Source organism: Ahaetulla prasina, chromosome 9, assembly GCF_028640845.1.
Source record: "Ahaetulla prasina isolate Xishuangbanna chromosome 9, ASM2864084v1, whole genome shotgun sequence".
NCBI classification, from domain to species: Eukaryota; Metazoa; Chordata; class Lepidosauria; order Squamata; family Colubridae; genus Ahaetulla; species Ahaetulla prasina.
Window position 1 is genome coordinate 30,564,999 of NC_080547.1, and position 15,824 is coordinate 30,580,822.

At 45.8% G+C, this 15,824-nt stretch overlaps 1 protein-coding gene across 2 annotated transcripts in view; it reads left to right on the forward strand.

The window, feature by feature from the left end:
• Positions 1–818: 818 nt before the first annotated feature.
• The window catches only part of ADGRA2 (adhesion G protein-coupled receptor A2), a 121,103-nt gene continuing 106,097 nt past the window's right edge, over positions 819–15,824 (forward strand). The window contains exon 1 of one of the 2 annotated variants that reach the window (XM_058194003.1): positions 819–1,638. In XM_058194003.1, the coding sequence (XP_058049986.1) occupies positions 1,406–1,638 (233 nt within the window). In that variant the 5' untranslated portion in view covers positions 819–1,405. The remainder of the gene's footprint in view (positions 1,639–15,824) is intronic. The other variant, XM_058194004.1, reaches the window with a different exon arrangement.

The window sequence follows — 15,824 nt, forward strand, 5'->3', positions numbered from 1 at the left end:
TGATCATCCCAGAGATAGTGAACATCTCTTGTGCATCAAGTAAGATTGACAGACTCAACATCTAGCATTCAATCCTGGGCATCACCACACACAGAGACAGGGAAAGAATCACACTTAATACTTGGAGAGGTTCACCAGCCAGCACTGACCATCCTGGCTTAGATCAGAAACATACAATTTTTCCCACATCAATTTTATGTGGCATGTCAATGGCAGTGCTCCAAAAGGTGGGCAGGACCTGGTCCTCTTGTGGAGAGAGATTTGGGATTTTGTGTGTTTCAAAGAGGTGAAATTAGCATTCGGAGTTCCTGCAAGGCTTTAGGTCCCCAAATTGATTCTTGATGGTCACAAAAGTGCATAAAACTTAGAGGATTGAAATGGGGCGGGACAGGGCAGCTATTCTGGGAAAGTTAAGGACATGGAGGGACCAGCCTTCCATGCCCCTTTCTTGGATGATTGATTCTCAATGGGTCAAAGTTGACTCAGCCTTCCATCCTTCTGAGGTCAGTAAAATGAGGACCCAGGTTGTTGGGGACAATATGTTGACTCTATAAACCACTTAGAGAGAGAGATCAAGCGCTATATAAATCTAAGTGCTATTGCTATTCTTCCCACACCAACTGGAAGCGACAAATTCATCAGGCAACCAAAATATACAACAGAGCCTGGCCCACAACCCGCAGCAGCTCGTGTAAAACAAGCAAAATCCGAAGGAGAAGACATGCCAGTCGGGTCAACTCTTCCGGAGGGCATCTCCCAGGGGGAATGTTTGCTCAGCCGTCCCGAAAGCTGCTTTCAATTTATCTTGCCGGAGCTGCGCTCAAGGCCAGATCGCAAATGACAAGCGGAGTTCAGCAACGACGGGAGCGAAGCCTCAACAGCTGGACAAAAGTCCCGTGGATGCAGCCGGGGGAGCCGAGGCAGGGAACTCCGGGACTCTGCCGTTAACCCCCCAAAGCCCTGGGTCCCATCCAAGCCCGCTCGCCCTCCGCGGCTCCAGTTCGGCGACGGCGGCCGAGAGCCAGAGCCGAGAGGGAGGCGCTAGGGCCCCGCCGTGGCCGAGGACCGGCCCGCCAGGCGGGCGAATCGAGGGGAGGGACCCGTCTTACGGCAGCCCCAGCCGTGGGATCCAACCCTCGCCTAGCAGCCCGGCCGCCGGACATCCTCGCCCAGCCGCGCAGCGGTCCTCCCCGGCCATGCAAGGCGCAGCCCCGGCGGGGACAGACAAGCTCCGGGTAGGCGAAGCGGCTCGGCTGGGACTGCCTTCGGGCCGAGCGTGACGGCCGGGGAAAGAGGCTGCGGGGCCGGGCGGACACACCTCGGAGCGCCTGCCGGAGCTGCTGAGGTCCCCGGGGCGCTCCGGACGCTGAAGGCTGCGGTGCGAGCGGGCGAGGATGGGCTGAGGATGGGCTGGCAGCCTCCGCCGTCGAGGATGCTCTGGACGGGCGCCCTGCTCCTGCTGGCGGCACTGGGGGGCGCGGGCGGGGCGCGCAGTTGCCCCCTCCAGCTGCGGGGCTGCAAGTGCGTGGGCGAGAGGCCGAAGGGGCTGGCCCCGGCCAGGAAGCGGGTCAGCTGCAGCGGCGAAGAGCTGCGGGAGCCGCCGGCGCCGCGCTTGCTGCCCAACGACACCGTCACCCTGTGAGTAGCGGGCCGAAGCTTGGGAAGGGGAGAGGAGGGCTGGTGGCGCCCGATCCCGCCGCTCCTGGCACTCTGCGCGCGCTCAGAGGCTACCCGCGCTAGCTGAGCCAACCCCAGCTCTTTGCAGCTGCCGAGGCGGATTGCGCGCTCTGCGTATGCTCAGAGGTTTATGGGGGAGGGTGGCTTTCCTGTTCTGTAAACCCCGGGGCTCGAAGGGATGGGGAGGGAGCGGGTTTCAGCAGAGCCACCAGACCCGCGCCGACGGACAGCGCACAGGAATCAGATCAATGCCCGCTGCTGGTGACCATCGTAATAAGGGCAGCGAAGTGGGACCGAGGTATCCTGAGACCATTCCTAGCTCAGTGGATCAGTTGCTAGAGACGCAGGATGCAGCCTACAGAAACGCTAGATTTGCCCGGCACGTTAACTCAGGGGCCGCATCCTCCTGGCTATGGAAATCAGCCACTGGCTAGTCCTGTAAACCTGGGTCCTAATGAGCTTTGCGTGACTGATACGTTATGTGAGTCTGAGGGGGTCTTGATTTTGATCATTTAGTTTTAGGGATTAATAAATTGAGAGAATCGATCCCTTAAGTAATCCGCTCGGGTGCGAAGAAAGCCCCCTCTCTTTCCTAGGAAACCACTGCAAGCTCATGGGAGTTGTAGTCCAAAATAGCTGGAGGCTCCCTCAGTTTAGAAATGGATTCGAGTATTTATGAATTCGATGCCATTTTATCCCGCGTGTCAAGCATTGTCTTAAGCGCAGACATTAAGGAGTTTGAATTGGGGGAGGCGGTCCTACAGATAGCTGTACACGTGTCTTCGTATTAAAATGCAGCAGGCCAGCCTTGCAGTGTTGCAGGGGAGGGGGAATCCGGTTCTGTGAATTCTAGACATCTGTCCCCCACCCTATCTGCTTCAGGATTTAGGTGAGAGAGGGAACCTGTAACTGAAGAAGTCGAAATAAGCGAAGGCACCCCTTGTATATTTGAGGAGTTAACGTAATTAGTCCCGATTTGCATACTTTCATTTTCCATTCCCTTCAACGGTTGGCTGCTGCCCCTCAATTCTGCGCAAGCGTCTAAAATCTGCCCACTTGGGCTATTTTGTACATCTGTGGAAGTCAATAGCAGTAATGCCACAATCTTTTACATTTTTACTGAAAGTTTGTTCTAGATCATAAAACTCAGCGTAAGTTAAGGAAAAGGAAAAACAGTGCGAAAAGAAAGAAGAAAAGCAGAAGTGCAGGAAAATATAAAAAGAAATAGAAGTGTCTAATTTCTTTGAAGCAAATATAAATACAATCATAAAACTATCTCTTACTTTGTGACTACAAAAGAAAGATCACTCTTTTCTATAATCCAACCTTTTTTCCCTACTCATCAGAATCACAAATCATAAGTTCATTTTCTTTCTGTTTTATACAAAAAGTCTACAAGGGGTTTCCACTCAGTCATAAATGTCGATATTGTTTTTTCTTTCTCTAATCAAAGACACTGATGCCATTATGAATGTGTTTCACAGAGATATTTTCCCAGTACAGCAAATGAACGTTTGGCAGATGGTTACTCTACGCATGTGCCAAACGGCTCTGGAGAGCTAGCTGCACGTTGCAAAGTTGGGGGGAGGGTTGTGGGTGGCTGTGGGGGTCTGAGGTCTGGAGGGGAGACATCTGGGCTGAGTGAAACAGTTTCTAGCCTGGGAAAGGTTACAATGATTACTTGTCATGAATGAATTGGCTTAATAGAACTGGAAACATTGTAGCCCTGCTTTGCATGAAAGAATTTAGGAAAAACAAAGCTGGCTAGGGAAATGGTAAAATGTTAAATATCTTTTCAGTTCACTATGAGAATTACAGATATACAGAAGTGATATATAATACTATGAATATTAGAGCAATTGATGATACAATGTTAAATATATTTTCTTAGTACTCTAGCAGAGTTGAAAGCGCTTATTTCTCATTGTGTGTTTAACTATATTAGATTTTGTCCTCAATGAACTAATTAATAGAGTAGAAGGAAAATAAAATGCAATTTGAAGGGGCTGGTCCACCAATCAGAATAGAGCTGGAGGAAATCTTTGAAGTCTTCTAGTCCAATCCCCTGCTCAAGCAGGAGACCCTGTGCCATTTCAGACAGGTGGCTGTCCAGTCTTGTCTTAAAAACCTCCAGTGATGAAGCACCCACAACTTCTGAAGGCAAGTCCTTCCACTGGTTAATTGTCCTTGTTGTTGGGAAGTTTATCCTTAATTCCGGAATTGCTTCTCTCTTTGATTAGTTTCCATCCATTGTTGATTGTCTTGCCTTTTAGTGCTTTGGAAGATAAGTTGATCCCTTCTTCATTGCATTTGATGGTTGGTCTGTGAAAAAAAATAAGGTTGGCATCCTGGATGCTTTTTCACTTAATCCAGAGTTGGCAAAATGTGGCTCTCCAGATGTTATTCAGCTCCAACTCTTCATTTCTCCCTGTTGATTGTGCTGTCTCTGATTGTTGGAAGTTGGAGCTCAACATCTAGAAGGCCATATCTTAATCTAAGATGGCATGCAGGGCCCTCTGCTCAGGAACACAGGACTCTGCAATGTATTCAGAGGTATTCTGACACAGTTCCATATGTGCTTTGTTGAAGTTTGGGTCCAGTTCCAACTTTGTTGTCTGTTCTTTTCTGGAATGTTTTGAGAAAAGTTTAAAAACACTTTTTTTTACGTAAGTTAGCCTTCTGCCCATAAAAACAATTTGATTTTGCTGGCAAGTTTTAGTGATAATGACCCATATCCTGAATAATTCTTTGATTACACATGGGCTTGAATGCTTGGATGCTTTTTACCATTTTATGGTGTTTCTATTGTTTATCTTTAAAACAATGTGTAGAGTTTTTATTTTTGAGTTGACTATAATTTGAAGGAGTTACTGACTGGAATGGGCCAACTCTCATAGCATGTAGTCCAGAAATAAATTAAAGAAATAAATACTGATGCATGGATAAATTTTCATAAATGCAGGATACAAGATATGTATGTAGTCTGCTAATCCTAGCTCATTCAACAGTCTCTGCACTATTAGATAAAGCTCAACACAAAATTTTGAGAGAGATTGAGAGTTATTTCAGCCATCTGATGTGGCTGAGAGTTAATTTGAAACTCTCCAGTCATAATGTGACATCTTAATAATTTTATAGCACTTCTTCCAATTAAAGGAAATGTGTCTCTCTCTGCCCACCCACCCTGGGCCTTTTCCTTATTTTTTTTTCCCACATCCACATTTTTTGGTTGAAAGGCTAACTCTCACTATGTGCTGTTAACTCTTTGGATGACCCAATTTTGATAAATAATAAACATTCTGAAAATAACGGAGGTGGCGATCCAAAGACTGGATGTTAAACTCCCCCATTTTTGAATGGTCTTGTTTGGCTCCCCAAACACTCTTCTTGTTTGCTACTACAATACTACAGATAGCCTTCATTCATTTAGTGACTGTTCAAAATTACAATGGCACTGAAAAAAATGACTTATGGCTGTTTTTCACACTTATGACCATTACAGCATCTCCACGGCCACATGATCAAAATTTGGATGCTTGGCAACTGGCATGTACTTACGACAGTTGCAGTGTCCCAGGGTCATGTGATCCCCTTTTGCAACCTTCTGACAACCATAGTCAATGGGGAAACCAGATTCATTTAACATTCATTTAACTAACTTAAATCTTAGATCAAGTTTATTACAGTCAAAGACCAGAGATCAGAACAAATAAAAACACTTAAGAAATATCCAGTTTAAAATTCTAGAATAATAATATAGATATTATAGAATAGTTAGGCCATGTATAACTGACAAATTGGATGCCAAATCCTGATTTTAATATAGATTTTATGTGTTATTTATTTTATTCTAGAATTTTAAACTGGATATTCCTTGAGTGTTTTTTGTTGTTGTTGCTGTTGTTGTTCTGATCTCTGGTCTTTAACTGTAATAAACTTGATATTAACTTAAAAACTACACTGATTCACTTAACAACTGCAGCAAGAGAGATCATAAAATCTGGCAAAATTCACTTAACAACTGTCTTGCTCAGAAATGGGTTTTTGGGGGCACTATTGTAATTTGAAGACAACCTGTATTATTACAGTTTCAATGCCAGCCTAACCACCTTGGGGTGGGGTGAGAGGAGAGGTCAATCATTGCATTTTAAATGTTTAATGGTGGATCATTGCACTGCCCCGGAGAATGTGGCTGTGAATGCCAGAGATGTGCTGAAGCCTTTGGACTGTGTTTAAAGATTATGCTTTTATGAGTTGGCTCCCTCCCTTTTTGAAATCTGAGGATTGTGTATAATCCATGTCCAAAGAACACGATTCTTGCTGCTTTTTGCAAAAATTGGGTAGGCCAAGGAGGGGCGGGCAAGCCTCTTTTCATAAAACTCTAACCTTTGTGCCAATTTTCTTTTAATGGAGGAAAGAGAGCTTATGCCAGCAAGTCCCCTTGTGTGCTTATTTTCAGTGCATTTGTAACCTTCAAGGGAAATATTGCAGCTGACTTCTGGCACCAGACAGCAAACTCAGCTTGATGCATGGAAAGTTAATACATTCAGGAGCAAAACTTGGAAAGTGGGGGGAGACATTCCTGACTTTCGCAGCTCGCTAATGAGGCTGCAGGATTCAAACAAGGCTCCAAGTTATATAGTGGAATGTTATCACAGAGTCTGTAAAATTGGATCTCGGCTCAACAGGATATCCAGAAGTCTCTTCCTGAAACAAAAAAAAGGCTCTCCGTGCCAGATGTGATGTAAAGCTTGCTTAAGAATAGGGTTGCAGCTCAACCCTTGACATTGTTTCTGCGCATGGTTGCATGGCCTGGAGCATAGTTAGAAAGCACAGTGCGCCCCCCCACCTTCAGATGGTCAAGTTCAGCTCTGCTTATGGTTCTTTGTTACTGTCTGATCCTTTTTTTTTCTTCTATTGTATCTTTCCTGCAGAAAGGCCTTCCCCAAACTGTTGGGAAAGTTTAGCTCAGTCAAGGAGCATTTCTGCAGATGAATAACAGAACTGAAAGGGACTTTGGAGGTCTTCTAATCCAACCCCCTGCTCAAGCAGGAGACCCCATACCATTCCAGACAAGTGGCTGTCTGATCTCTTCTTAAAAACCTCCAGTGATGAAGCATCCACAATTCTTGAAGGCAAAGCCATTCCACTGGTTAATTCTTCTCACTGTTAGGAAGTTTCTCCTTAATTCCAAGTTGCTTCTCTCCTTGATTAGTTTCCATTCATTGTTTCTTGTCTTGCCTTCTGGTGCTTTGGAAAATAGGTTGGCCCCCTCTTCTTTGTGGCAGCCCTGCAAATTGGGCCTCTGGTGGCTCAACGGACTAAGTCTGTCTGTTATTAACACAGCTGCTTGCAATTACTGCAAGTTCAAGTCCCACCAGGCCCAAGGTTGACTCAGTCTTCCATCCTTTATAAGGTAGGTAAAATGAGGACCTAGATTGTTGGGGGCAATTAAGTTGACTTTGTATATAATATACAAATGGATGAAGACTATTGCTTAACACATTGTAAGCCGCCCTGAGTCTTCGGAGAAGGGTGGGATATAAATTCAAATTAAAAAAAAATATTGGAACACTACTATCATGTCACCTTTTCAGGAAGGAAAAAGCTGTTTAGCTCTGAGGCTGCATCCCTACTCCAGAATTTGCCTTGTAATTTTTCATGTTTTCTGCCCTTTGTTTTTTGTTTTTTGTCTCATTTGCAGGATGGTAGATAATGACTTTTCAATTTCTGTTCAGGATGACTTGGGGCCAGCTCTATTGCAAAGTGGCAAAAGATGATCTTACAACCAGCCTCAAGCTTCCCTGGCTGTTCACATTTCTGCACCTGAAAAGCTGTGCTATTGCTTTGGGGTTTAATGGAAGTATTGGAAGTCAGGGAGACTGGACGGAGAAGTGCTATTATGAAACACAGGCAATTCCCCTATTTCCTTTTATCTATGGTAATAATTAAATAAGGGCATGAAGACCCATCCTCTATTTTTCTTCTGAAAAATACATACACACCCTTCCTTTTCTTTCAATCAAAGGAGAACAGCCGGGGAAAATGCAAGAGATGTTTTTGGCACTGCACAAAATTCTTTTCCATATCAGAAAGAAGTAAGCCCCATTAAACTCAAGCTGTGTTAGAACATGAGCAGAATGTTCAGGAATTTTAAAAGTCATCAGATAACCAGGTTTGGGTCAGTGTTTTAGTTCAGGAAATACAAGTCAAATCAGCTTGTATTGGAATTTGCACAGATTAAATTCCTTCACCATCCCTATAGGTCAGGAGTTGCCATTAACATTTTGGACAAAAACAAGCCCACAAAAAGTGTGGGATTAGGATTTATATTTTTCCTTGGGTGTTTAGGGTGGTGATGGAATGAGGTATCCCTTGTTGTAAGCCTACTTCAAGTTTTATGTAACAGTCTTGGTGTATTTTCGACATCAGCTTGAAAGCAAAGGGTGTATCAGATTTTTGGTATTTATAATAAAAGGGCTTTGGATGCCCCTGAAAAGGGATTCAAAGCCTGCAGGTTCTCCAGTGCCCACCCCTGTTTAGGTTAATAACCTTCAAAAGTTTGAAATAGTTTTTGGGAAGCTGACAGATCACAGAAGCTTATTTCCAATCCATTATACAAATGGATGAAGACTATTGCTTAACACATTGTAAGCCGCCCTGAGTCTTTGGAGAAGGGCGGGATATAAATTCAAATTTAAAAAAAATTATACTTGGGCTTGCATTCATTACATCAAGGTATTTCAAGGTGCGTAAATTAGCTTTTATTGTCCTTAGTATATGATTTTTATCTTGTAGTCTGGCTTGGACATCATTTTGTATTTGTACAGACAGCAGTTTCAATCCAAAAATGGCATGCTGAAAGAAGATGAAAGTACGGAAAAAGGAAGAGGAATGAAAAGGAAAAGAAAGGAGAAGGGGAGGAGGAAAGGAAAGGGAGAGAAAGTAAGTAAGAAAGAAAGAGAGAGAGAGAGAGAGAGAGAGAGAGAAAGGAAAGGGGAGAGGTGGGGGGGAAAGGGAACAAAGAAAGAAAAGGGAAGGGAGAGAGGGAGGGAGGGATAAGATCTTTGGTTGCTGCTCAAAACTGAGCATGAATTTGTACAGTGCGAGGCCAGTGGCTCTCTTCCTTCTGCAGCATTGCTGGTTCCATGCTTGTGTTTGCAAGATTTTAGTGTGTTCTTTGAGAGCAAATCTGCACCTGTGTTTCTGCAATCCATATAGTAATATAGTGATCCTAATCATCATTCAGGCTAGATTTTGATGCCTATTCTTGAGTACAAGGTGAGATGATTGTTAAATTGGAAGAATGAGGAGACTGGAGACAGGCTTCAGACAACAGCTCTTTATTCAGCAACTATGTACAATCCAGCAGCTAGCCTCTCTGACAGCTTGCCCTTATAAAGGGAGGTGCCAGAGGGCTCAGCCAATCATGTTTGAGTATTCTTTCGGACCAGATAGAAAACTATGCAAGCTGTCAATATCTAACACTGATTTCCTAAAGAATTTATTTAGGCTCTGAGTTTTATTATTGGAAAAAAGCTAAGAATGCTGATTCAAGCATTTCTCAGTCACTCAGCAGCCTTTTTCTAGTGCTGTTCAAAAAGTTGGTACGCTGGTTTTTATATCTAGAAATAGCAATAGCATTTAGACTTAAGGTATATACCACTTCATAGTGCTTTACAGCCCTCTTTAAGCAATTTACAGAGCCAGCATTTTGCCCCCAACAACCTGGGTCCTCATTTTGCCAACCTCAGAAGGATGGAAGGATGGGTCAACCTTGATCTGGTCAGGATTGAACTCCAGGCTGTAGGCAGAGTTACAGTACCATAGTGGTGCAGTGGTTAGAATGCAGTATTGCAGGCTAATTCTGCTGGGCTTCTGCGGTTGTGACACAGGGGTTCTGTGTTGGACGCCAGGAAAACATCGATTTTTGTTTGCCAGTCGCCTGGCTTGATTCTGGACAATGCCTCTTTTGCGCTCCGGACGAAACGCTCTGCAAGGCCATTCGTCGCAGGGTGGAAAGGCGCCGAGAGGGCATGTCGGATGCCCTCTTCTGCCAAGTATTCCTCAAACTGGGTTGCCGTGAATTGCGGGCCGTTATCGGAAACTAGTGTGTCGGGCAACCCATGGGTTACAAATAGGTGCCTGAGAACTGAGATCACGGCCTCGGCTGTCATGGATCTCATGAGAATGATTTCCAGCCATTTGGAGTAGGCATCGACTACTACCAGGAAGGTTTGGCCGTGGAAGGGGCCGGCAAAATCAATGTGGATTCTCGACCAGGGCCCTTGGGGTCTCTCCCATTCCCGAACCGGGGCCGTTGGGGGTAGCGGTCTGGACTCTTGGCAGGCCTGGCATTTCCCTACCCTTTCAGCAATTTCCGAGTCCATTAAGGGCCACCACACATAGCTTCTCGCTAGACCCTTCATCCTTACGATCCCTGGGTGACCTCGTGGAGATCCAACACCCTTTTCCTCAATTTCTCTGGGATCACCACTCGATCCCCCATAGCAGGCACCCCTTGAGCCGAAAGTTCCCCACGCTTTACAAACTCTTTAAAACGCCGCCCGGGCGCAGCGGCCACCCTCTTGTACCCAACCAAGTACAGTTCTCAAAATAATGTCCCGGTATGATGCCCGAGCCACCTCCTTAGACGTGACTGGGCCAGAGTCCAGAGAGTCAATTAACAGTATGGGCGTCCCGGAGTGGGGTCTCGATCGCCCTGGTAGTGGGCATCTGCTTAATGCGTCCGCATGCCCCAACTCTTTTCCTGGCGATGCCGCAGTTTGTAGGAGTAGGCGGCTAAAGATAGTCCATCGGGTCAATCGGGCGAAAGTGCCACAGGCGTTGGTGATCGCCAGCCAGTAACCCTAACAGTGGTCTATGGTCTGTAACAATTTCAAAGTCTCTACCAAAACATATTCGTGAAACTTTTTACCCCTGACACTATAGCTAGAGCTTCCTTATCAACTGACTATAGTTCCTCTCTGTCGAGGACATCGTTCTGGAGTAGAAGGCTATTGGGGCTTCTGTGCCATTTGGAAGCCTGTGGCTGAGCACAGCCCCCACCCGTAAGGGAAGCATCGCAAACTAATACCAATGGCATTGTGCTATGATACTGAATTAGTAAGCTATCGCCGAGTAGGTTTTTACTGCTTCGAAAGCCTTAGCTTCCGTCTTTCCCCAAGACCAAGCAGTATTCTTTCCCAGTAACTTATGTAGCGGCTCGGCAACGGTTGCCTTATTTTTCAAAAAGACCGCGTAAAAGTTCACTAGACCCAGGAATGCCTGTAGCTCTGTTTTGTTTTTGGGCGCTGGAGCCTTTCTTATTGCCTTGACCTTGCTCTCAGTGGGGTGGATTCCTTCCTTGTCTATTCTGTAGCCCAAGAACTCTACGGATTCTACCCCTATTTGGCATTTGTTCACTTTAACCTTTAGACCGGCTGACCGGAAAATGCCCAGAACTTTTCTCAAACGTTCCCCCAATTCTTCTAAATTTTCGGCTGATACCAATACATCATCAAAATAGGGGACTACCCCCGGGAGCCCTTGCAGAAGTCGCTCCATTAAATTTTGAAATAGACCAGGAGCCACACTCACCCCAAACTGTAACCGGGTACACTTGAAAGCACCTCTGTGAGTCACAATTGTCTGGGCTTCGGCTGTGTTGGCGTCTACGGGCAGTTGTTGATAGGCTTGGGCCAAATCTAATTTGGCAAAAACGTGCCCTTGCCCCAGCGAGTGCAGCAAGTGTTGCACCACGGGGACCGGGTAGGCGCTTTTTTGCAAGGCTTTGTTTAACGTTGCCTTGTAATCAGCGCAGATTCTAACTGACCCATCTGGTTTCACTGGGGTGACGATTGGCGTCTCCCACTTTGCATGATCGACTGGCACCAGTATCCCCTGACTGATGAGCTTGTCTATCTCCCTGTCGATCTTGGGTTTAAGGGCAAAAGGGACCCTCCTTGCTTTTAACCGTATGGGGGCTACCTGGGGGTCTAAATTGAAGGAAATAGGGGTCCCCTTGTACTTGCCCAGGCAGTCCTTGAACACATCTTCGAATTCGACCATGAGTGTGTCTTTTAGGCTAAGGTCACTTCTGTAGATGCCAGTCACTCCCATGCCCAATGCACGGAACCAGTCCAGTCCCAACAAACTTGGCAGGGTCCCCTCGACTATCGTGATGGGCAGGGTCTTCTTGTGTGGTCCGTACTCGACGCGGACGGAGGTGGTCCCTCGAACAGGGATGCGATTCCCTTGGTAGTCGTGAACTCGTAGCCGCTGTGTTTGCAGTTTGCGTTTGGCGATTCTCGGCAAAGCTTTCGCAAAAGTGTCCCAGGACATGATTGTGATCGCTGACCCTGTGTCCACTTCTAGTCGGCACGGCACTCCTTCGATTTTCGGTTTTGTGAAGATTTTCTTCTCGACGCGGGTTGCTGCACGGCCTATTATCACGGTCGTTCGATTTGAATTCGCGCCCTTTTTGTTTTGACCAATCGCGGGTCGCCTTGCCGATCCCGCGCTCTGATTGGTTGGTTTGAATTTTCGGCGGGAAGGTTGGGGTGCTCGACAGACTTGAGCCAGGTGCCCCTTCTTCTCGCACCGCCGACATGTAGCGTCCTTGAACTTGCATCGTTGATGCTGGTGTTGCCCTCCGCAACTTCCGCATTCATCCCGGTCTTCTTTGCCCCTTCTCTCGGTGAGGCAAACTCCTTCCTCATCCTCGCCGTCTGATTCGGTCTGGATTTCTTCGTTGTGGACCGGGGTTGATTTCGCGCCATTGGCGTGAGTGGCTTTTGTAGGTTTCCGCCGCTTGGGTGGACATCTCATGAGCTCTGGCTTCGCCCAGAGCGCTTTGCCAGCGTTAGATTGCTTTTTGATAGCAGCCGCCCGCAAACGAATGTCTCTGACCCCACGGATGAGTTGCTCTAACAGCTCCTCATCCAAGTCTCGGTACCCACAATCTTGGAGGCTTTTCTCAGGGCGGCCATGTAATCGCTGATGGATTCGCCTCTTGCTGTCTGCGCTCTCCAAATTCAAAACGCCGTACGTATTTGGACGGTGTTGGCGAAATGGTTCTTCAATAGATTTTGCAGAGTTTGCCACGATACCGATTGTACCGGCGTTGGCTCTGCCAGGGCTTCCGCGATGTCGATGACCTCGGACCGCAGTGGCTCAGGAAAATATGCCCTTTGCGGTTGTCTGAACTCCTTGCAGTTCGTTGCCTCGAGGAAGCTCTAAACGGGTCATGTACGCTCCCCATTTCTCCCTGGATGGGTCAAACGGCGCGGCGGAGTGTAGCTGGCCATCTCCGCTTTCTGCCCTGAGTTTGCTGGGTTCGGTTCTTCGCATGCTCAGCCTGCTCCTGGTGCTCTTAGCCTCGAGATCCCACCTTCGCCGCCAGTGTTAAGTTCGGAAGTAACGAGGCTGGAGACCAGGGTAGTGACAACAGCTCTTTAATATATGGTGAACCCAGCAGCCAGGCTGGGGAAAAACCTCTCCTTATATACAGTCTAACCGGCGGCTTCAACCAATCAGCAACGTGCTTGTTTCCCGCCAAAATATTTAAAGATACATTACACCTATTCTTGAGTACAAGGTGAGATGATTGTTAAATTGGAAGAATGAGGAGACTGGAGACAGGCTTCAGACAACAGCTCTTTATTCAGCAACTATGTACAATCCAGCAGCTAGCCTCTCTGACAGCTTGCCCTTATAAAGGGAGGTGCCAGAGGGTTCAGCCAATCATGTTTGAGTATTCTTTCGGACCAGATAGAAAACTATGCAAGCTGTCAATATCTAACACTGATTTCCTAAAGAATTTATTTAGGCTCTGAGTTTTATTATTGGAAAAAAGCTAAGAATGCTGATTCAAGCATTTCTCAGTCACTCAGCAGCCTTTTTCTAGTGCTGTTCAAAAAGTTGGTACGCTGGTTTTTATATCTAGAAATAGCAATAGCATTTAGACTTAAGGTATATACCACTTCATAGTGCTTTACAGCCCTCTTTAAGCAATTTACAGAGCCAGCATTTTGCCCCCAACAACCTGGGTCCTCATTTTGCCAACCTCAGAAGAATGGAAGGCTGGGTCAACCTTGATCTGGTCAGGATTGAACTCCAGGCTGTAGGCAGAGTTACAGTACCATAGTGGTGCAGTGGTTAGAATGCAGTATTGCAGGCTAATTCTGCTGACTGCCCGCAGTTCAGCAGTTTGATTCTTACCAGCTCAGGGTTGACTCAGACTTCCATCCTTCCAAGGTTGGCAAAATGTGGACCCAGATTGTTTGGGGCAATATGCTGATTCTAAACCATTTAGAGAGGGCTGTATAGCACTGTGAAGTGGTATATAAGTTTAAGTGCTGTTGCTATTGCTAATACTGCACTCTAACTACTGCACCACCATGGCTCCTAGCAACTATTTCTTGCTGCATATTCCATGAAATGCTCAATAAGACGCTTCCCTCTAACTTTATCTATCAAAGAACCCTATGATGTAGCTTAGGCTGTGAGAAAGATTAACCAAAGCTAGCTACCTCTATGCTGTCGAGGTTAAAATGCTGACCTATGAACAAAGTGTCCTAATTTAAATTCTAGGACACCTTGTTCATAAACCAGCATTTTAACCTCGACAGCATACAGGTAGCGAGCAATGTCTGTTGCCTATTGCTCCAATTGTGCTGAATTGGCAGGATCTATCTTGGCATTCATTAACAAGATTCTAATCCCCTCCTTTCCTGGCTGACCTCTGTGCTAATAGCTTGATGGAAAAAGTACTATATTCCTAACAAGAGACAGATAGCTGTCTAAGGTCAGAACCAGCCATGTTCCCTCTCATGAAGGGGCTCAAACCTTTTCCAGATGTGGAAATTGTGAGCTGGCCTGATTTGTGTCTGTAACACAATGGTTCAGAAAATCACATATTTTCTGAGGGGTACAAATGTAGAGGTTGGAAAAAAAGGCATATATAAAATTGCAGTGTATGACTTCTGTTCCAATTTGTCTGACTTCTTTGCTACAATTTATTTTCCTGCTCAAATTTTTTTTCCTTCTGCCTAGTCTCTCCTTGACGTGTTTTCAATTTTTATTCTCATTGTTTATTCCCCTACAAGCCTGATTATTCTTCTGTTCCTGTTGTGACCCAGGCCCAAATAGGTATTATTAGACGCAATCAGTTCGAAAACAAACAGACTTTATTAGAACAGCTGAGAATTAAACTCATTCTCAGCGTAGTCCAAACTAATTCAAAACAAATTCTTCATAACATAATTCTTCAGTCTTATCACCAACCTTGGTTTAAGTAGGCAAACTGCCAAAGGCTTTTCTTGGCAAAAGTTCAGTAGCAGAAGAAGCCAACAAGAAATAAATGCAGCAAGACAAGAAATAAGTCTATCAACATCGTTTTCTGACAAAGAGCCCAAGAGCTGCTGCTGGTCTTTTAAGCCTTATGGGAGGGGCCAATCATCTCTTGGCCCTACTCCCAAGTCATCTTCTTTGCTCTAGGTACTCTTGCCTTCTGGCAGCTCTCCTCATGCATGCACTAGGAACAGGCTCCTCCTGTTCCTCTGCCTCTCTATTGTCAGCCTCTGGAGCAGGGGTGAAATGCTCCCGGTTCGGACTAGATCACCTAATCCGGTAGTGATGGTGGCAGGTGGTTTGGAGAACCGGCAGCAAAAATCTCTGCCTCCCACCCCGCCCAGCTGAGCTGCGTGATCATCAGCCGCGTGTTTTTTTTACTTTTAAGCACATTTTTTCTTTAGCCAAAAAAAGCTTTTAAAAGTTAAAAAAAGCCTCAGCTGGGATCGTCAGAGGCTTTTAAAAGCATTTTTACAACCTCTTCAACCAAAGAGGTCATAGAAAAAATGCTTTTAAAAGGCTCCTCTAATGATCCCAGCTGAGTTGTCTGATCGTCAGAGACTTTTTTTTTCTTTTAAAGGCAAAAAAAATGCTTTTAAAAGAAAAGAAAAGCCTCTGACGATCAGGCAACTCAGCTGGGATCTACAGAGCCTTTTAAAAGCATTTTTTCTACAACCTATTCGGCCAAAGAGGTTGTAGAAAAAATGATTTTTAAAAGGAAAAAACAAAAAAAGTTGGCCACGCCCACCCAGTCACATTACCCTCCCCACTAAGCCACGCCCACAGAACTGGTA